This window comes from Panthera leo, chromosome C1, assembly GCF_018350215.1.
Source record: "Panthera leo isolate Ple1 chromosome C1, P.leo_Ple1_pat1.1, whole genome shotgun sequence".
Classification (NCBI taxonomy): Eukaryota; Metazoa; Chordata; class Mammalia; order Carnivora; family Felidae; genus Panthera; species Panthera leo.
In genome coordinates, this window is record NC_056686.1 from 35,781,840 (window position 1) to 35,804,245 (window position 22,406).

General features: G+C 43.8%; 2 protein-coding genes and 2 pseudogenes across 13 annotated transcripts in view; 2 read left to right on the forward strand and 2 right to left on the reverse strand.

Moving 5' to 3' along the window:
- The window catches only part of AKR1A1 (aldo-keto reductase family 1 member A1), a 45,008-nt gene extending 39,473 nt beyond the window's left edge, over positions 1–5,535 (forward strand). For all 7 annotated transcript variants that reach the window (XM_042950917.1, XM_042950916.1, XM_042950915.1 and 4 more), the window contains 7 exons: positions 1,336–1,455; positions 1,621–1,772; positions 2,646–2,841; positions 3,993–4,192; positions 4,429–4,501; positions 4,643–4,729; positions 5,379–5,535. In XM_042950917.1, the coding sequence (XP_042806851.1) occupies positions 1,336–1,455; positions 1,621–1,772; positions 2,646–2,841; positions 3,993–4,192; positions 4,429–4,501; positions 4,643–4,729; positions 5,379–5,444 (894 nt within the window). In that variant the 3' untranslated portion in view covers positions 5,445–5,535. The remainder of the gene's footprint in view (positions 1–1,335; positions 1,456–1,620; positions 1,773–2,645; positions 2,842–3,992; positions 4,193–4,428; positions 4,502–4,642; positions 4,730–5,378) is intronic.
- A 2,158-nt stretch (positions 5,536–7,693) lies between these two features.
- On the reverse strand, positions 7,694–10,151 carry LOC122225870 (annotated as a pseudogene).
- Positions 10,152–14,460: 4,309 nt separating this feature from the next.
- LOC122227059 lies at positions 14,461–15,321 on the reverse strand (annotated as a pseudogene).
- A 4,227-nt stretch (positions 15,322–19,548) lies between these two features.
- The window catches only part of LOC122226932 (nuclear autoantigenic sperm protein), a 43,186-nt gene continuing 40,328 nt past the window's right edge, over positions 19,549–22,406 (forward strand). For 3 of the 6 annotated variants that reach the window (XM_042950939.1, XM_042950942.1, XM_042950941.1), the window contains exon 1: positions 19,975–20,152. In XM_042950939.1, coding sequence (XP_042806873.1) covers positions 20,094–20,152 — 59 coding nt within the window. In that variant the 5' untranslated portion in view covers positions 19,975–20,093. Of the gene's footprint in view, positions 19,836–19,971; positions 20,153–22,406 lie in introns of those variants that run through there. The other 3 variants (XM_042950940.1, XM_042950943.1, XM_042950946.1) reach the window with 3 other exon arrangements.

Consider the following 22,406-nt stretch of genomic DNA (forward strand, 5'->3'; position numbering starts at 1 on the left):
TCCCTAATGCCCAGTCCAGAGATAGACAACAGCAGGTGTCAGGATTTGAAGAATAACTATGTCAGCTGTGTAGACCAAGGGTTAGCAAACTTTTTCTTAAAGAACCAGATGGTTAATAATTTAGATTTTGCTGGATAAGTTGCAAAACGGAGGTGATTATGTATTCATGTAACCTTTTAAAGGTGTAAAAGTCATTCTTAGCACAAGGGCTGGAAAAAACAAAAGGCAGCTGCGAGCTGGAGTATAATAACCCCTGCTGTCAACTCTTCATCTTAGGGGAGCATGGGAATAGAGATCTGCTCCCACCTGGGGTGGGGCATCTTCCCAGGTCTTCTTCCTTGTTCTTTGGAAATCTGAATCAGGCTTTAGAGAAGTTTGGGGATTAAGTTTGAGAGGGACTCAGGCAGGGAGAACAGCCTCTTCTCTCAGGGATTTAGGCTGGTATTTGTGTTGTGCTCTGCCTCTTTTCCCTTTGCTTTCATTCCTGCAGTTGCCTAGAACCCTGGAGTCAGGGTCTTTGTGCTCCAGGCAGGCACTGACATGGCCCAGGACACATCCAGGAGCTACATAAAGGCAGGAGGTGGAAGTCAGAACTGGGCCAAAACTAGGGGTATGGGGCAGCAGGGGTGAGGGGAGTACGTCTGGATAGTAAGAGCTATACCTAGATGGGGATCTTGAATGGCAAGGCCCTGACACTGTTGGTTTTGCTTCTGCTGCCATGTTTCTAGTCTGTTTTTTAGCAAATTGACTGACCTGTCCTCCTACCTGGTGTCTGCTTTCTTCTTTCCTAACAGAGGGCTCTGAGCCCAGCCTCCATCTTACTTCTCTGCCTTCCTTAATTTTCTTCCGCTCTCAGTTCTTCTGCTTCCCTGAACTGCCAGAACTCACTTGATCTTCACGGCTCCATAAGCATTTCTCTGTGCGTTGGCGTACAAATTATTTACCTGTATATCATGTTTCTGTAACCAGCTCTTCAGAACTAGAGAACCTGTGTCCATGACCTATATTTCTGTTCTCTGTCAAAGGATATATCCACCTGCTGAGCATCTAACTGGGAATACAATGGTAGTTTTTTGCTGGGCTCGCGTTGAGATTGCTTAGGTAGGAGGGAAACTTGGGGGTTATTGGGGTAGGCACAAAGGGGTTGGGGTCTCTGAAGAGGCTTCTGGTCCCCTCAACTAGAACCATCTTTCATCCTTTCACCCCTACTTTATGGATAACTGCAGTCATCCTGCCCCTCCCCCATCAGTGGCCCTCAGGAGGGCAGTTCCTGGCCTAGGGCAGTTTCTGGCCTAGGCCAGCAGAGCTGAAACCTCTGCTTCTCTCACCTGGCAGGTAAAGGCTGCTGTTAAGTACGCCCTGAGTGTAGGCTACCGCCACATTGACTGTGCTGCTATTTATGGCAATGAGACGGAGATTGGGGAGGCCTTGAAGGAGAATGTGGGACCTGGCAAGGTGAGGTCTGGGGCTACAGAGGGATGGGGTGAGAGAGCTCTGGAGCTGGGGCACCTGGACAGAGGGATCTGAAAGCACCTTCCTTCTAATCAGTTTCCCAGAGGTGAGGGTGGGTGACTGGGTGCCCAGGGCTCTTCTCACTATGGGCCCTGCCCCCTGTACCAGGTGGTGCCTCGAGAGGAGGTGTTTGTGACTTCCAAGCTGTGGAACACTAAACACCACCCTGAGGATGTGGAGCCTGCCTTCCGGAAGACACTGGCTGACCTCCAGCTGGAGTATTTGGACCTGTACCTAATGCACTGGCCTTATGCCTTTGAGTGAGTTTTGCCAGGGTCTTTATCCAGGGAGTCGGGTGTTGTGGGAGTCAGGTCAGGAACTTATAAGGCACAGGAGCAGAGCAGGAGCAGAGCAGGAGAGGAACATTCCTCAGCTTCCTGTGGGAACTCAGCCTTTTATGCCACAGCAGCCAGAAGTTTAGCTACAGAAAAGGAGTGCAGCTTCGCATGGTGTGTACCCTAGGGGTGCACGGGTGGTCCCTCCTGCCCCCTTTATTTATTCAAAAAACTACTAGCTTCTAAGCTAGGCCTAGAGATTGCTGTAGAGAGTCAGCTCCAGCAGAGGGCGTGAAAGGAGCCTTACCATCAGCTCTGTGCACTGTAATGAAAGAAGGTTGCAAGAGCATGCAACTCTCTGAGGGGGAAGAAGTTCAAGATTTTCCAGAGGAGAAGAGGTACAATGTGTCTAGGAAGAAGAGGAGCGGAAATGGGCATTCTGTATAAAGTTAATGCCTGGGTCATGACCTCAAAGGGTTTCTTTTTTTTTTTTTTTTAATGTTTTTTTTTTTTTCAATGTTTATTTATTTTTGAGACAGAGAGAGACAGAGCATGAACAAGGGAGGGGCAGAGAGAGAGGGAGACACAATCTGAAACAGGCTGCAGGCTCTGAGCGGTCAGCACAGAGCCCGACGCGGGGCTCGAACTCATAGACCATGAGATCATGACCTGAGCCAAAGTCGGACGCTCAACCGACCAAGCCACCCAGGCGCCCCAAAGGGTTTCTTTAATAAGGTTTCTTATTCTTGGCTTTTTGCCCTTTCTGGGCTTAGTATGGGGACACAGAGTGGCTGGATGGGCAGGTAAGGTAGGAGGCCTACATTTGTGCCCACTTATGGGGAACTGTCTTTCACTTAGGCGAGGAGACAACCCTTTCCCTAAGAATGTTGATGGGACTATCCGCTATGATTCTACCCACTACAAGGAGACCTGGAAGGCTCTGGAGGCACTGGTGGATAAGGGGCTGGTACGGGCACTGGGCCTGTCCAACTTCAGCAGTCAGCAGATTGATGACGTGCTCAGTGTGGCGTCTGTGCGCCCAGCTGTCTTGCAGGTAAGTACAGCAAAGCAGATCTGTTGGTTTGGGGGTATATGTGTGTTCAAGAACATGAGTGAGCAGATGATGCATCTGTTTTATGGAGATGGTTAGCAAGTTTTCAGAAGTGTTAGTGTAAAATTCTATGCATAAAGAAGGGTACTAAGGGTGCCTGGGTAGCTCAGTCTGTTGAGTGTCTAACTCTTGATTTCGGCTCAGGTTGTGAGCCCAGGGTTATGGGATCGAGCCCTGTGTTGAGTGCTATGCTGACAGCTCAGAGCCTGGAGCCTGCTTCAGATTCTGTGTCTCCCTCTCTCTGTCTCTGCCCCTCCCCTGTTCGAGCTTGTCTTTCTCAAAAATAAACATTTAAAAAAAACAACTTAAATTTTTTTTAATTTTTATTTTAGAGAGTGTGTGAGTTGGGAAGAGGGACAGAGGGAGAGAATCCCAAGCAGGCTCCAAGCTCAGTGCAGAGCCCAACACAGGGCTTGATCCCATGACCCTGAGATCACGACCAAAACCAAAATCAAGAGTCAGACACTCAACTGACTAAGCCACCCAGGTGCCCCAAAAAATAAAAACTTAAAGATAAAGGGCATTGAGTTAACTACACTGGAATTAAATTTCAAAAAAGCTAAAAAAGTCTGTTTGACTGAAACACAATGGAAATAAATATGAATAACATACATACAAAGTAAGATTGAGGGTGCCTAGGTAGCTCAGTGGGTTAAGCATATGATTCTTGGTTTCAGCTCAGGTCTCGGCTCAGGTCGTGATCTCAGGGAGTTCGAGCCCCACATAGGGCTCTGTGCTGACAGCGTGGAGCCTGCTTGGGATTTTCTCTCTCCTTCTATCTCAGCCCCTCCCCTGCTCTCTCTCTCAAATAAATAAACTTTAAAAAAAATTAAAAATAGATAAAGTAAGTTTCTGTCAGAACAAGTACTATATATTGGTTCATATCAAATATAAGAATATTAGAAAACCAAAAATAAATGAAAGGCATTGAAGTGTGGGAAGAGAATGAAATGGACAGTGGAAGATGGAGAGTGAGAAAAGTGATTTGAGGGGAAGTGGGGGGATCAGCAGTGCAAGGTTGGTCAAGATGTGTGGGTGGGGTTCTAAAATTTGGTTGTGGCCAACCTATAGTAATGGGTTTTTTCTTGATTCAGGTGGAATGCCACCCATACCTGGCTCAGAAGGAGCTGATTGCCCACTGCCAAGCACGTGGCCTGGAGGTGACTGCTTATAGTCCTCTGGGCTCCTCTGATCGTGCTTGGCGTGATCCTAATGAGCCTGTCCTACTGGAGGAGCCAGTGGTCTTGGCACTGGCTGAAAAGTATGGCCGGTCTCCAGCTCAGATCCTGCTCAGGTGTGCGCAGTCTTGGAGAAAGGTGGGGGAGGGCACTGGATTGGGAGGCAAGTGTTGAGGGATGTGGTTGCTAATCTTGCCATGTATGTAATCTGGGGGAAGCTACTCTGAGGCATGTTCCCCATTCTAGTGAGGCTCAGGGAGTCCAGGAGTTTAGAGAACACTGCGTGGAAGACAAAACACTGCTTGTGAGTACTGACTCCTCTTCCTAATTCTATTTCAATCACCCACCTTAGGTGGCAGGTCCAGCGGAAAGTGATCTCCATCCCCAAGAGTATCACACCTTCACGTATCCTTCAGAACATCCAGGTACTTGGTGATGGGTCCTTTCTCTTTTAGACCATTGGGACACAGTCTGGCTCCGACTCTGCCTGGCAAGAAGGCAGTGTTCTGGAATCTCAACTTCCACACACAAAGCTGGCTTTCCTGACCTCCACTTTCCCTCCCCAGGTGTTTGACTTCACCTTTAGCCCAGAAGAGATGAAGCAGTTAGACACCCTGAATAAAAATTGGCGATATATTGTGCCCATGATCACTGTGAGTATATATCATGTGCTAGAGTTAGAGAATAAATGTAAGTTTTGCGGCAGGAGTCTGGCCCAAAACTGGCCTCAACCTTGCTGGTCATAGGAGAGGCAGGATGTTGTTGGTAGGATTGCTGTTCCTGCACACAGTGGGCTTTTTTATTTTTATTAAGCTTGGGGAAGTAGTATGGCTTGGGAATAAAGCATATAGCCTGTGAGTCCCAGGCTATATGACCTTGTGACCTAGAACAAGTTATTTAACTTCTCCAAGCCTCAGTTTCCCAGTAAACTGAGACATAGCAAGTTCCCAGTTCTTGCCACATAGCAAGTTCTCAGTAAATGGTATAAATAAGAGGAGCCTAGAAGGCATTCTCAACCTTGGTAGAGGGATTGAGGTTGGGTTGAAGCCTTTTACACATAGGGATATAAATAATTCCTTATCCCAGCTGAGACTGCAATTTCTTAGGGGCAGGGGCAGGTATATAACAGACTATGGTTTGCTGGAGTGCTGACACTGGCATTGTCTGAGGTCCAGGTCCTGCCACTGCCATCTGTCATAGTGCTTACAGGTGACATTGTTTATGAAGATTCAGGGAAAAAATGCCCTGTGTCTTTGGAATGTCAATTCCTGCTAATAGTCATCTGTCTGTCTCTCTTTCCAGGTGGATGGGAAGAGGGTCCCGAGAGATGCAGGGCACCCTCTGTATCCTTTTAATGATCCATACTGAGACCACCACTCTGTGGTTTCCTTTCCAGCTCTCCAGCTACAAGGTCCTGCCACCCCCAGAAAGAAGGAGTTAATAAAACCACTGGAACATCCATACTATTTGCTTGTCTTATTTGTCTGGTCAGACCCAAGATAAAAATGGTTTCCCTTAGGAATGCCAGACCTAGGGACGCTGGATTGCACCAGCCCCAAGCCCAGACTTCTTTTGGTTCTGGAGGAACAAGAATGTGGCTGAATTCCAGTTCTACTTTCTTGAATTAGGTACCTTGTTGGAGTAGTGCCATCTACTGGCAGTTTGCAGCACTTACATGCTCCCCCAGAGTGCCCAAAATTGGTTCTTGGCTTGCCATTATGGCAGTGCGATCCCGTGGTTTCGTGACACTGCTGGGCCTGGGTCTTGAGTTCCCACCCCACCACCCTGTTCAGCCCCTAGGTTTAGGACTGTGAAGAGGAAAACAAACATTCAGAAGTTTGAGAATTCCAGGTTATAATACCAAGAAAGGAGGGGATAGAGGCTTTGTCTCATAGACACTATAGTCAGTATGCATAGGCTACCTGAAGGAGGTCAAGTCAGTCTAAAAACTTGTCAGTCTGCATGTATTTTATGTATTTTATAGTCCCACCAGAAGCCACTGAGGTTTTTTGTTGTTTTTTTTTTTTTTTAATGTATATTTATTTATTTTTGAGAGAGAGGGAGACAGAGAATCCCAAGCAGGCTCTGCACTGCCAGCTCAGAGCCTGACACAGGGCTCAATCCCACAAACGGTGAGATCATGACATGAGCCGAAACCTAGAGTCAGGCGCTTAACTTACTGAGTCACCCAGGTGCCCTAGCCACTGTGGTTTTAGGAGAGTTATTTTTTTTAATTTTTTTTTTAATGTTTATTTATTTCTGAGGCAGAGAGAGACAGAGCATGAGTGGGGGAGGGTCAGAGAGAGAGGGAGACACAGAATCAGAAGCAGGCTCCAGGCTCTGAGCTGGCAGCACAGAACCCGATGCGGGGCTTGAACTCACAAACCATGAGATCATGACCTGAGCCGAAGTCGGTCGCTCAACCGACTGAGCCACCCAGGCGCCCCAGGAGAGTTTTTGAATAATTCCTCTAAAAAGTCACACAAAACATATTTTAGTTTTCCAGTGGAACCATTGCTTTTCATTCAACACATATTTATTGGGTACTTACATGAGTTAAGCACAATGTCAGACCCAGGGGACCAAGACACGGGTCCTTACGGTTTAATGGAGGAGACAGACTTAAAGTAATTGCATAATTAGTTTAATTACACTTGGAAGAAGTGTTATGAAAAAACGCAGAGTAAGGAGCCTACTGATTTAATCAGCAGAGATATGAAAGATGAATAGGGATTAATTAGTTAAAAGAGGTGAGCATGAGAACAGTATTCCATATAAGTTGAATAGCTTGTGGTAGGGGGGAGCCTTGAAACTAGAAGAAGCTGTTGGGAAAACCTGAAGAAGTCTTTTGTAATAAAAACTGAAAGTGAGTGGGGATGAAATGGCATGAAATAATGCTGAAATTAGGTAGGGCCTGGTGATGGAGGGCCTAGTTAAAGATTTTGCTTTTATCCTGAACACAGCAGGAAGCCACACAGTTTGGAGCCAGAATAACTTGTCATGATATGTGTCTTAGCAACACAATGCTGATGCAGTGGAGAGAATGGATTAAACGGATAAAAAGTAGATGGAGGGAGCATGTTGGAAGTTAGTCGTTTTTTCTGGTCCTTTCTACCTGGAACAACCCATCCTTTAGCCCACTGTGCAGTTAACACCTCTTCCTTAAATGTCCAGTTTAGCTGTCACTTCCTCTGGGACCTCTTTCCTGACCTCCCCCTCCCCAGGTTGTTTGCTATATGATTCCATAGCTTCTGACTCATGATTCAAGTTTCTACAATTATGAAGTAGTTTGAGTATGAGGTGTATTAATTTGCTAGGCCTGCTGTAACAGTACCACAGAATGGGTGGCTTAAACAACAGAAATTTATTCCTCACACTTCTGGAAGTTACAAGTCTAAGATGAAGGTGTCAGGATTGCTTCCTTCTGAAGGTCATGAGGGAAGGATTTGTGCCAGGCCTTTTTCCTTGGCTTATAGATGGCCATCTCCCTGTGCCTTTACAACTTCTCTCTGTATACTTCTATGTCCAAATTTCTTCTCTCTCTCGCTCTCTTTTTTTTTTTCTTTGCCACAGAAAAAACCTAAGACTTTATTATTCCCATTCCAAAGGGCAGGTCTTCAAAGGATGAGGGAATTCCAACTGTGAGGAGGAGGTCCCTGCTTGCCTTCGATAAGTAGGTTCTGCAGGACCACAATGACCCAGTCCCACACAGGAACATCTTGGAGATGCAGTGGTTTTGTTGATTGGCTTGGACTTCTTACTCTTGCCACTCCTGGGGACATCAGTCCACATCTCTCACATTCTCCAGCACCATGGTGCTATGCCTGTCAAAGGCCTTCCCAGGGCCCAGGGGCTTCTTGTTGCAGCAGTTGATGAACACTTGGGCGTTCTTGACTGTGTGCGCACAGAGAGTTGGACCCGTGTTAAACTCTTCATCCTCCCACTTCTGTAGCTCCTCTGGGGTCATCTCACTCTTGAGCTTCTTTTATGTATGTATGTATGTATGTATGTATGTATGTATGTATGTATTTAATTTACATCCAAATTAGTTAGCATATAGTGCAACAATGATTTCAGGAGTAGACTCCTTAATGCCCCTTACCCATTTAGCCCATCCCCCCTCCCACAACCACTCAGTAACCCTGTTTGTTCCACATTTAAGAGTCTCTTATGTTTTGTACACTTCCCTGTTTTTACATTATTTTGCTTTCCTTGTGTTCATCTGTTCTGTGTCTTACAGTCCTCATATGAGTGAAGCCATATATTTGTCTTTCTCTGACTAATTTCGTTTAGCATAATACCCTCTAGTTCCATTCACGTAGTTGCAAGTGGCAAGATTTCATTCTTTTTGGTTGCCGAGTAATACTCCATTGTGTGTGTGTGTGTGTGTGTGTGTGTGTCTTCTTTATCCATTCATCCATTGATGGACATTTGGGCTCTTTTCATACTTTGGCTATTGTTGATAGTGCTGCTATAAACATTGGGGTGCATGTACCCCTTTTAAACAGCATACCTGTATCCCTTGAATAAATACTTAGTAGTGCAATTGCTGGGTCGTAGGGTAGTTCTATTTATATCACTCTTGAGCTTCTTGAGGAGGCTCACGGTGGTAGTGGCTTCACTCCCAGGTCAGTCCAAATTTCTTCTTATAAGGACACCAGTCATGTTGGATTAGGGCCCATCCTAATGACCTCATTTTAACTTAATTATCTCTTTAAAGACCCTGTCTCCAAATACAGCCACATTCTGAGGTACTGGGAGTTAGGAGTTAAGTATAGAAATTTGGAGAGGACACAATTCAGCCCATATGAGGAAGCAGAAGTTATTGAATATAACATGAAATTATTCACTAATAAACTGAAAACTGACTGATTAAAAATTGTTCCTGACTCAAACATCTCACCCTACTTAACTTTAGGATTTCTCTGTTGACATCTTTGACTAATCACTGGATAATACAGTGCACATCCACTGCAAAGTGAAATTGCAAATCTTGCAAAAGATGTATTATTTGATGAAACAATGGAAGTGAAGCTGGAGAAATTTCATACAACATACCCAAAGCCATTGATAAGTGAGGATCTGATAGTTAACCAACAAAGAAAATCAAAGATGAGGACACTAGCCTTTGAAGGAAGATACTTAATATCAAAGTATTAAGGCTTTTTGGAAAACTATGAAGTCCTCAAGTATTTTTACAAAAATGATTCTTTTTATGATTATTGTTTTGAATAAAAAGAATTTCAAAATGAGACTTGCCTTTCTAAGACTACATTCCAGAAGAAAGGAAGAGAGTGCTCACCGGCTAATGGCTAGCACCACCACATTCTAGTTCTTACACCAAAAACTTTTTATACACCAGTACAATCTAACACCTCTCAGAAACTGCCTTGTAGTCAGTCTGCAAGGTAGAGTCCATCTCACAGGCAGGTAGGAAAAATTAGACCTTGTAACATTGTGTAGGGGAAGGAATGTGAACCTTGTAGTCAAAATGTTGATGAATCTAAAAAAGGATACTGGAGGGGTGCCTGAGTGGCTCAGTTAACAGTCAGTTCCACTCTTGATCTTGGCTCAGGTCATCTCACAGCTTGGCTCATGATTTTGAGCCCCCGCATCTGTCTTTGTGCTGACAACACAGAGCCTGCTTGGGATTCTCTCCCTCTTTCTCTGCCCCTCCTGCTTGTGCTCTCTCTCTCAGAATAAATAAGTAAACATTTAAAAAAAAAAAAAAAAGATACTTGAAAAAGGGGACTGATAACATGCATTTGAAAGAGGTCACCGTATTCATGTAGGAAAATATCCATTAAGGAGTCCTGATATTTGTCCAAAGCATTAAAATATTGAAAATCTCTTTTTAAAAAAAATTTTTCTTTTTAATTTATTTTTTGAGAGAGAGAGGGCGCATGAGAAAGAGAATCTCATGCAGCCCCTGCACTGTCAGTGCGGAGCCCGAAGCAAGGCTCTAGCTCACTGGAAGCAGGGCTTGAGTTCATGAACCATAAGATCATAACTTGAGCCAAAGGCATCCCTGAAAATCTTTTTATTGGTTGAGATGTTAACTGCTAGAATGTTCATGACAAGTTCTGTTGATTTTCCTCTTTATATTCCTTTCTGTGGATCGTCCACACTTCAACACCCATATATTCATGAAACTATGTTTTCAAATTTATTAACATATAGTTATTCTTAATATGCTTATTTTTAAATTGTGTTTAAGTTTCTATAGTTATTTCTTCTGCATTTTCCTTTCTGCATTTGCTATCTATATATTTTTTCTGCACATATTTAATTTTTTTAAAAGAAGCAGTCTCTAGTTTTATTATTTTTCAATTTTTCTCTTGATTTCTGCCATATCTTCCTTATGTCTTTTCCTCCTGAGATTTCTCTATTGCTCTTTTTTTAACTTCATAAATTGAATTATTAGGTCATTCTTTTTACTGTTTCCTGAAAAAATTTTTTGAAAGCTAGAATTCATGTAAATGCAGCTTCATGTCCTATGAATTTTGACATATAGAGTGTTCATTATCACTCCATTCTAAGTATTTAACTTCCTTCGTGATTTAAAAAACATATTTTTAATGTTTGTTTTTGAGAGAGAGAGACAGAGAGAGAGCACGCAAGTAGGGGAGGGGCAGACAGAGAGGGAGACACAGAATCTGAAGCAGGCTTCAGGCTCTGAGCTATCAGCACAGACCTTGATGGGGGGCTTGGACTCACGGACCGCGAGATATGACCTGAGCCAAGCTGGATGCTTAACCAACTGAACCACCCAGGTGCCCTCCTTCATGATTTTTTAAACCCAAGGGATATTTATACTATGTTATTTATGCTATATACAGTTGACCCTTGAACAACACAGAAGTTAGAGGCACTGATCCCTCTTCCCTCCCACTCCTCACAAAAATCCACATATAGCTTTTTTAATCCCCTCAAACTTAGCTACTAATAGCCTACTGTCAACTAGAAACTTTATCAATAACATAAACAGTCATTTAACACATATTTATGTTATATGAATTACATACAGTATTCTTACAATGAAGCTAGAGAGAAGAAAATGTTATTAAGAAAATCATAGGGGCATCTGGGTGGCTCAGTTAGTTAAGTGTCCGACTTCAGCTCAGGTCACGATCTCGCAGTTCATGAGTCTGAACCCTGTATCGGGCTCTATGCTGTCAGCTCAGAGCCTGGAGCCTGCTTCAGATTCTGTGTCTCTCTCTCTCTCTCTGCCCCTCCCTCTCTCTCTCTCTTTCAAAAATAAATAAAAACATTAAAAATATATATTTAAAAAAGTCATAGGGGCGCGTGGGTGGCTCAGTCGGTTGAATGTCCAACTTCATTTTGGCTCAGGTTATGATTTCAGGGTTGTGGGATCAAGCCTTGCATTGGGCTCCTTGCTGAGCATGGAGCCTGCTTAAGATTCTCTCCCTCTCTCTCTCTCTCTCTCTGCCCCTCCTTTTCTTCTTAAATTAAAAAGAGAAAATCATAAGGAAGAGAAAATACATTTAGAGTGCTATACTGTAAAAAATCCATGTGTAAGTGGATCCACACAGTTCAAACCCATGTTGTTGCTCAAGGGTCAACTCTATAAATGTTAATTTGCAGTGCAATAAAGCTTAGTGATTGGAGAATATAGTCTGTACAATAATGACAAGGATTCTTTAGAATTTATTGGGATTTTTCTTGTGGCCTAATATATGGTCCATTTTTGTAAATCATCCATAATGTTTGAATATAATGTGCATTTGAAGTTTTGAGTATAGATTTCTACATATATTTAGTCACTTGAGCATATTAATAGTATTAGTCATGTCTTCAACATTTCTGCTAATTTTTTGTGTGCTTATAATGATTTCTGAGTGACAAGCATTTAAAATTTAACTACAATTATTGACTTATCTCTATCTATTTTGCAATTCTGGTAGTTATTGCTTGATATGTGATTATCTAAGATGTTTATTTCTGTCTTATATAACATTTTTTTTAAAAGTTTATTTATTTTGAGGGGTGCCTGGGTGGCTCAGTCGGTTGAGCATCCGACTTCGGCTCAGGTCATGATCTCATGGTCCGTGAGTTCGAGCCCCGCGTCGGGCTCTGTGCTGACAGCTCAGATCCTGGAGCCTGCTTCGGATTCTGTGTCTCCCTCTCTCTCTGACCCTCCCCCGTTCATGCTCTGTCTCTCTTTCTCAAAAATAAATAAAAACATTAAAAAAATTATTTAAAAAAAGTTTATTTATTTTGAGAGAGAGAGAGAGTGAGCAGGGGAGGAGCAAAGAGAGAGGGAGAGAGAGAATCCCAAGGAGGCTCTGCACTATCAGCACAGAGCCCAATGCGAGGCTTGAACCCATGAACTGCAAGATCATGACCTGAGCTAAAATCAAGAGTCAGACAATCAACAGATTGAGCCACCCAGGTGCCCCTATGTTATATAACATTTTGAGAGTAAGCAGCTTAGAGCTGGTATACTGGCTCCATGATGCTAGGAACATAGGCTTCTCCTGTATTACTGCTTTGTCATTCCTGGGGCATTGCCCTGATTGACATGGTTGAAGATGGTTCACCAAGTCTTTTTTCTTTTTTTTAGGTTTTATTTTTATTTACTCATTTTGAGAGAGAGAGAGAGAGAGAGAGAGAGAGAGAGAGAGAACGAGCAGGGGAGGGACAGAGAGAGAGGAAGAGAGAATCTCAAGCAGGTTCTTCATTGTCAGTGCAGAAGCCCAATGTGGTGCTCAAATTCATGAACTGTGAGATCACGACCTGAGCCGAGGAAGGAAGCTTAATGCACTGAGCCACCCAGGTGCCCCTCACTACCAAGTCTTTTGAAAGACCAGCCCCTTCCCTTTGATGTGTCTATCTGGAAGTTGCACACATTGCTTCTGTTCACTTTCCATTAACCAGAATGTCATCATGTGAGTACTACCTCCATGGGACAGTGACAAATAAATATATAAATATATAAATAAAATAAAATAAAAATAAAAAAATATATATAAATAAATTAAAATCAGGATTCTGTTACTACTATAGAAAAAGGGGAACATGCATATGGGAAGACAACTAGCTGCCTGTCACAAAGTCTCAACATTTTGTATGTAATCATTTAATCCCTTTTTTTCAATATCCTTCTACTCTCAACCTTCACTCAGTTCAACATCCTTTTTTGTTTTATCCTTTTTTTTTGAAGGGTTTTTTGTTTCTTTAATACATCTGAAAAGAATGCATGTACAAAGAATTGAAATATGTGAAAGCATTGGTTCAACACTAATGAATCTATGAGAATTAGGATTTGGGGAAGGCGGAGAAGATTACCTAAACATTTTTAAAAATTGGGAACTGCAACCAAAATAAGCAGATAAAATCCCCATTAACACTTATGAAGAATCTTCATAAGACTCCATTTTTTTTACTAAACTAGAGAGCCTTAACTAGCTACTCTAGGGTTCCCCGTATGCAAAACAGAAATAAGGGGATTCCCCTGACTGGTCCCCACGTTGTTAAATGTCCTCCCCACCCCCACCCGCACCCCCAGCTTCTTCATGAAGCAGGTCTGTCTCCATCCTCCAACTTGAAAGAGGATGTGCATCATTCCACAGACATCTGTCTTCTAGCACCACCTCTCACACTTCCTCGATCTACCAGGTCTCTGGCTGTGTTTTAGGAACACCGTATCATACACTACTAAGCTGGACATCTACCTAAGCATGTAAGACAATGACTGACAGGGAAAAAAATGTTTTTTAATTACGTACTCAATCCATTTGGTGTATTTCAAAAGGTGCAATACTTTTCTTCATTTATCAATGAATGAAGCTAGAAATTAACTTCAAAAAAAAAATCAGCAAATGGCAAACAAATTTCCTTGAAAGTCACAGTCACATATAGAGTGCATCCTAGAAAAGAGGAGGGGCAAGACAGGTTCCACCTGCTTTCATGAGTTTCATCAAGTACTAGACATACTCAAGGGTGGAGAGAAAGGCAACTTTCAAAAAGGAGTATGTTATTAAATGAGGCATTTATTATACTCCTTCCTAAGAGCACCAGGTGGGGGACAAGTGTTCTAAACTAGCTCTAGGAAGTGGAATGTGGAGTCAGTCCATCCTCCTCCCCTTAAGGGCTGTCCAATGGTTACTGAATTTAAAAAAACATGACTAAATAAAAACAAATCCCCCACACACTCCCCCCCAAAAAAGAACAAAAACAAAAACAAAAAGAACAAAAACAAAAACAAAACCCCTAAATGTCTCAGATTATTCTCCAGAGTGGATGGAGCCCCGGGAGCAGCTTCAACAGCCCAAGTTAGTCTGTTACAGAGTCATCACAAGCATGCCTTGCTCTTAAACAAACAAAACAAAAAAAAAAAAAAAATTTTTTTTTTTGAAACAACAGAACAAAAACTAGTACTAACCACTTTTCTGACAATACACAATTACTCAAATTAACTAGTACTGAGAGGGGGAAGGGGACCATACCTATGGGCCTTGTCTCACATGAGTGCATGTGGGTAGGTGCAGGGCATTTGTCATTATTGCAAAAACGAATTTTAATTTTTAATTTTTAGTTTGATTTAACATTGCTTTTAGTACGATGCTGACACCAGCTGTGCGGAAAGGGCTCTGGAGATGTTCATAGCAGCACACACCTGTGGGTCTTCTTTGCTTCTGGAGGCTCCAGGGCAGCCAATATTGCTTCGTCAAATACATTCTCTAGGCCTTTCTGTGAGTGCAGAACACTCCACATACTTGACCGCCTTCAGGTCACGGGCCAGCTTTTCAGCAGTTTCTGGAGTGATAGGCTTTGTTTGTTCTTGGCAAGTTTCTCAATCGTAGAGGGGTCATCTAGGAGATCAATTTGGGTCCCAACAAGCAAGAAAGGAGTCTTTGTATCTCAGGCACCCACTTCTCCTTCACATTTTCAAATGGGGATGGAGAGACCACTGAAAAACAGACTAGAAATACATGTTTGTGGATAACTCAGCGGTCGTAATCTGTCATAATCCTCTTGACCTGCAGTATCAAAAAGTCCAAGAGTATATGGCACTCCACCAATCATAACTGTGACTGCATAGTTGTCAAAAACAGTCGGTACATACTCTGATGGAAATTTATTTGTTGTGTAGGATATCAGGAGACAGGTTTTACCAACGGCACCATTGCCCACAACAACACACTTAATTGTCTGCATTGCTGAAACAGTTTTGTATCCATTTTAAATATTTCAAATTCAATGATGACCTCAGCTTCTCCGCCGGGGCCTTTTTATCCTTTTTTTATTAAAAAAAATTTTTTTTTTAATTTATTTTGAGAGAGAGCGAGAGAGAGCAAGGAGGAATAGAGAGAGAGGGAGAGAGAGAGAGAATCTCAAGCAGGTTCTGCACTGTCAGCACAGAGCCCAATGCAGGGCTCCAACTCACAAACGCCTGAGATCATGACCTAAGCCAAAATCAAGAGTTGGATGCTTAATTGATTGAGCCACCCAGGCTCCCCTGTATTATCCTCTTTATTTTTTTTAATGTTTATTTATTTTTGAGAGAGAGAGAGAGAGAACAAGTGGGCGATGGGAAGAGAGAGAGGGAGACAGAGGATCCGAAGCAGTGTGGGACTGGAACTCATCAACTATGAGATCATGACGAACTTATCAACTATGAGATTATGACATGAGCCTAAACTGGATGCTTAACTGACTGAGCCACCCAGATGCCCGTTTTATCCTCTTTAAACTTCTAGTCTTCTATTGCCTTGGGGAAGATGTAGACAGTCTAAATACCTCTTTAAAATGTTCAACCTAACCGCCTTTTTTTAGCTCTATTTTCATTCTCTATTCCTAGAGGGACCTGCTGCAACTAATTCCTGAGCCTTTCTTAGTCTGCTAGGTTAATTACTACTTGTTCATCTCTTTTCCAGCTTTTAAAATGTTGCTGTTACTTCCTCTCCCATTCTCTTTGATCCTGTTTTACCTAAAAACAAAACAAAACAACAAATAAAAGGTGTGCCTGGCTTAGTAGGTTAAGCATCTGACTCTTGATTTAGGCTCAGGTTATAATCTCATGGTTTGTTGGATTGAGCCCTGTGTCAGGCTCTGTGCTGACAGTACAGAGCCTGCTTGGGATTCAATCTCTGCCTTTTCCTACTCTCTCTCAAAATAAATACATATTTAAAAAAATTAAAAAAAAATTCTCTAGGGTCAATCACAAAAAAAAAAAAAATTTCCTTTATTAGTATGTAGACAGGCTTCAAAAGGGAATGGCTGTAAATGTATGTCTTCAACCCAACATCTTTTAAAAAAATTTTTAAATGTTTTATTTATTTATTTTTTATTTTCGAGAGAGAGAGAAAGAGAGAGAGAGAGAAAGTGCAGGGGAGGGGCAGAGAGAGAGGGAGCCAGAGGATCCAAATCGGGCTCTGCACTGACAGCAGAGAGCCAATGTGGGGCTTAAACCCATGAACCATGAGATCATGACCTGAGCCAATGTCTGGCACTTAACCGACTGAGCTACCCAGGCACCCCTCAACCCAACATCTTTAACTGGAAGCCCTCCCTAAATCTTGTTAAATATAAGATTCTTCCCACCCCACCCTAGATAAAGTCCCATTATCCTTATTACTTACTATGAAATATTGGTTCTTATTTTAAGTATATTCTTTTTTTTTTAATTTTTTTTAATGTTTATTTATTTTTGAGACAGAGAGAGACAGAGCATGAACGGGGGAGGGTCAGAGAGAGGGGGAGACACAGAATCTGAAGCAGGCTCCAGGCTCTGAGCTGTCAGCACAGAGCCCGACGCGGGGCTCGAACCCACGAACCACGAGATCATGACCTGAACCACGAGATCATGACCTGAGCCGAAGTCGGACGCTTAACCGACTGAGCCACCCAGGCACCCCTGAGTAGATATATTCTAAGTGAAATTTCTTTCAGTTCTAATTATGATTATACTATGATTGCTTCATTTGTTCATTCCTTCATTCATCTAACAAGTTCACTTTTTTTTCAACATTAAAAAACATTTTTTTAATGTTTATTTATTTTTTAGAGAGACAGAGTGTGAGCAGTGGAGGGGCAGAGAGAGAGGGAGACACAGAATCTAAAGCAGCTACAGACTCTGAGCTGTCAGCACAGACCCCGATCCAGGGCTTGAACTCACAAACCGAGAGGTCATGATCTAACCCGAAGTTGGACACTAAACTGACTGAGTCACCCAGGCGCCCCCCAACAAGTTCACTTTGGACACCTAGTGTGAGTCAGCTACTACTATGGTATGCATTGGGGATTTAGCTATAAACAAGACAGAAAAAGTCACATGGAACCTATACTTAGAACTGGGTGAGAGTTAAAAACAAAAACAAAAATAAAAAAAACCAAGTAAATAACTTCAGAGTTTGATGAGCACAATGGAAGAATATACAAAAAGGAAGCTAATTTTGATTGAGTGGACTGGGAAGTCTTCTTTGGAGAAGTAACACTTAAAATGAGGCCTGAAGGATGAATAGAGCTAGTCATTCCAAGTATTGGGAGAAGAGCTTTCTAGGCAGTCAGATAGTAAGCACAAAGGCCCCTGGATATGAGAAAGGGCTTGGGCATTCTGAGGAATAGCAAGGAGATCAACATAGTAGGAGGAAGATAAAGGAAAGGGAGAAGTATGAGATGTTTGGAGAGGTGGATTGGAGCCGGATCATGCAGGACCTTGCAGGCAATGATAAGGAGCTCAAAATTTCTTCTAAGAGCAATGGAAAGCTATTCAAGGAGAGTGATGTGATCTTATTTATATTTTAAAAAGATTTTCCTGGAGAGGATTATGCAGAGACCAGAGGCTATGTAGTAGTACAGGCAAGAGATGATGGTGGCTAGGCTTGGATCAGAATGCTGGTAGTAAAGACTGACAGAGTGGATGGATTTAAAATCTATTTTAAAATCTATTTTTTATACAACTGAATTCCCCAAAGTCAGAGATCATGTCTTTTGTCCTTAGGACCTAGTACAAAGCCTTGCACAACATGGTTGCTCTGTGAGTGTTAGTTTAACAGATGAGTGGGTCACAAAAGGTACTAGACCGGTTTCTCAGACCCTAGCCCAGGTTGCAATGCTGCAATGACTCTGAAGAGATCTCCCCTTCCCCAAGCCAACCCTCCAGTCACCACATTATCAGACAGTGGTAGCCATTTAATGAGTGTTTAGCATAAGCCAGGTAGTGTTGATTATTGAAACAAGCATTAACTGTAATTTTCAAAATATCCTGAAGGAGTGAATATAAATATTGTCCTCATTTTACATACAATCTTAAAAGATTACATGACTTACCTCAAGTCACCCAGCTAATAAAGGGGATCCCACTTCTGTTTGCCACAGGAATTGGCATTTACAGGTCTAACTCTATGCCCCTAAGATTTCAACCTGCCTGACCTTTTACAGACTGGAGGAAGAATTCTTGCAGGAAATCTTTTCCAGTGTGCCTTAACCTGGACAGAAATAAAATCCCTGTTCTGGGGCACCTGGGTGGCTCAGTCGGTTAAGCGGCTGACTTCGGCTCGGGTCATGATCTCGCGGTCCGTGGGTTTGAGCGCCGCATCGGGCTCTGTGCTGACAGCTCAGAACCTGGAGCCTGTTTCAGATTCTGTGTCTCCCTCTCTCTGACCCTCCCCCGTTCATGCTCTGTCTCTGTCAGTCTCAAAAATAAATAAACGTTAAAAAAAATTAAAAAAAAAATCCCTGTTCTGATCACCATAGGGAAGGCCATGGTGGAAGGCAATGGATGATGCTACAGGTGTGAGAAAGTGCAATCATTGCAGCCTGCCAGTTATCTTCCACTGCCAGTTGCAGGAAATGGAAGCACACTGCTTTCCGTAACTGACTTGTCTTGCAACTTTCTGAACAAAGCACACTGCTTCTTCCCCCCCCCCCCCCCCCTTTAAAGGGTATTTATTTTGAGAGCGGGTAGGTAGGGAGGAGCAGAGAGAGAGAATCCCAAGAAGGCTCCACACAGCGTGGGAGCCGGATGCGGGCTCGAACTCCCCAATCATGAGATCATGACCTGAACCGAAATGGAGAGACCGACACTTAGCCGAGCCACCTAGGCGCCCCCTCTGAACCTTGGCTTCTATTTCTACCAAATGGGGCTGATAATCCCGATCTCACCAGTAGTGTTGTTAAGATTTAATAAAAACGGCTAACATCTTTCAAAGTGCCTAAGCACAGTACTCTTTTCGTACTGTGCAAACGACAAACGGTAGCTCCGAGTGGAGGAAAAGAGCTGGGAGAGTTCAACTAGCCAGATTTGGAGTCTGGGTAGGGCTAAGAGGATTGCGTCAGGGGATTGGGCCAGCTGAAGGGGGGCGGGCCCAGAGGGAGGAGCCAGTCGCAACACCCGCAGCCCTGACTTTGAATCCAGCGCGGTAGTTTCAGCGGTAGCCAATCCTAGGGTAGTATTTTCTTGCATCATTGTTGCTGAGGTTCAGAGCCACGAGTCTCTTACCGAAATCAGTTCTGGACGTTGCTGCTGTACCCATGCTCGGTTCTTTCGTGTCCATCCGTTAGGACTGAGAGGACAGATAGAAAGTTTCGTTTACCTTTCGGAGTATCTGGGCCAGAAAGAGACCCTCGGTTACTCTCTCCAAACATGCAGAGCAGCACCAGCTTCCCCTTCTGTGAAAGTCGCTGGCCGACGCCCAGTCAGGAGTTGTAATACCAAGATTCCAGTTCTTCTTACGCGACTTGCTAGAGAAGCAGGAAGTTACTTTTTGGGGAGAAAGCTGGCAAGGGAGGAAGGTACCCCGTTGAAAACGACGGCGAGAGAGGGCGTGTCCTTGGACTGGACTGGAGCAGAGTCCTGGCCCTTTAAACTCGAGGGGGAGGATCCGGAAGTGGAAGGGCGGGGCGAAGGGCTCTGGTATATATAGGGGTCCAGCCGCGCGGGGTCTCCAATCTGCCATTTTCTGTCCCTGAATAGGTTTCTGGCTTCCCAAATTCCCTCTGTTTTCCTCACAGATTCTGTTCTGCCCGCTGGTCCACCACCTCAGGGGAACGATGGCCGCAGAGTCCACAGCCACTGCCGCCATCACCGCGGAGCTGGTTTCCGCCGACAAGTAAGCGGGACTGTAGAGAGCTTGAGGCACTGGCCAGTACACGGGGAGGGGGTGGTGGACGGGGGCTCCCCCGGAGGGACAGACCTGTGAGAGGGAGGACTTGCCTCCCAGTGAGCAACCGTCGCAGTTTGGGGAGGCCGGCACTGTGGAAACCCACCTCTTGCAGAGAACCTCGAGCATTAGCGGTAACACAAGTCGGCTGGCGCCCCCTGCCCCGCTTTTCGCGGCCGCCATCTTGCCGGGGGCAGCGGCGGCTGCTCCATCGCGTGCCCCTCTCCTTCCTCCCCCGGCCCGGGGCTATCTTTGAGGAGGCGGGGCCACAGCGCCCTGGTCTGTGTTTAAGCTCCTACTGTCCTCCCACTCTTGGCTCGTGTCTTCAGTAGGGTCCCCAAACAAACCGGGAAAATAACTCAAGAGATTTGGCGCCAAAAAAAAAAAAAAAAAAAAAAAAAACCCTTTGCATGAGGAGGGAGGCCGGTCCGGTGGGCTCTGGAGGGGGCGGGGCCTGCGGGGGCGGGGCTTGCGCGGGCGGGGCTTGCGCGGGCGGGGCTTGCGCGGGCGGGGCTTGCGCGGGAGCGTTCCCTTCCCTCCAGCTCTGGAGCAGGGGGCGGGGTCCTGAGGAGGCGGGAAAACTCCATTGTTTGGGGCTGTGCGGCTCGCGGAGAACCTCCAACTTCCGCGGTGTGGCGCGGTGAAGCTTGTTTTCCACCGTCTATTCGCTCGCCTCGTGTTTTTATGGGGACACACAGCATCTTCACCTAGCACTGCGTGGAGCTCCCCTGACTTTCAGAAGTGTTTGGTTGCTAGGTGAATGGACTGTAATATGCGCGACTAGTAGTAGGAGGATTGAATAAAAGATATATGATTGCTTTGAAAATGGCACAGTGCTCGTCAGGTGTAAGGTATTTCTTGAAACGTGAAAGGGAACACTCCATTAATTCGAGGGAGCAAGTGCTCTTCATCTAGTAGGTCTCACTTTTCAATTATCCTTCGTTTCTTAGGGGCCTGGTCTTATATTTTTCCTTCTCTTCTGCGCTTTAAAACTAAGCTTTCTCCACTATAAAGAGAAAGGTTGCTGTGAGGTTCTGTAGGCTTAGACTACACTAACTACACTGTACTAGCAGTACAGTCAGTTACTAGAGATTTACATATCTCTATCATGCTACCTACCACTTTTTGGTTCTCTTTCCCTTCAGAACCATGTTCATGTTGAGTGGTTCCCAAACCAGCATCAAAATCACTTGGAAACTCTTGGAAAGTACAATTTTAGTTTCAAGCTCCGTTTTCAGCCTCTTCATTGATTTACTAGGACTGAAATAAGCTTTGTGAGTCGTGTGGTATCTTTTTTTTTTTTTTAGAGGATCTTACTTGAGATTCTCAGGAGACCCATTTTATGGTGCCCTAGACAGCTCTAGCAATCATTCCACTTAGAAGGATCCTTGCCCTCTACAATACTTAACAAAAGCTGTATGGGTTTTGTTTTGAGATAAAATTATGCAATGAATATGGATTGCAGATTTCCAGATGTTATCAGTGTTTGGCAAAGTTGGTAGTGAACTGTGCTGCAGCTTCCTGGAAGGTCATACACAGAGAAAGTACTCATGTGCCACCAAAAAGGAAAATATAAGTTCTTCCTATCATAAGTTGCAAACTAAAACCGACCAATTGTAATAAGTGTTTTTCTTTCTTTAAAAAAAAATCTTTTTTAATGTTTTATTGTTGAGAGAGAGAGAGACAGAGCATGAGCGAGGGAGGGGCAGAGAAAGAGCGGGACACAGAAGCCGAAGCAGGCTCTAGGCTCGGAGCTGTCAGCACAGAGCCCGATGTGAGGCTTGAACTCACAAACCGGGAGATCATGACCCCAGAGGAAGTTGGATGCTTAACCGACTGAGCCACCCAGGCACCCCTGTAATAAGTGCTTTTCTGAGTGTTTTTATTTGATCCACATAAGTATGCTATGAAATAGTTATCTTTTATTGATAAGAAAAATCAAGGTTAGAGTGGTGAAGTAATTTCCAAATTAGTAAGTGGCAGTCTGGGTTAAATCCCAGTATTTCCTTTTTTATTCCTTCATTACTCCTAGAAAAACCTGAGTAAATTCCATGAAAACCTAATTAGCTAATCTGAGGGAACAGTAAAGATGGCATTTCTCAGTTACACAAGTTGGTGAGGCTATTCAGAGGTAAAATGTCTAAAGGTTAAATTTAAAGGGGTAGGTAAAGAAAAGGAGTTTAGACTTTCATATGATGCACTT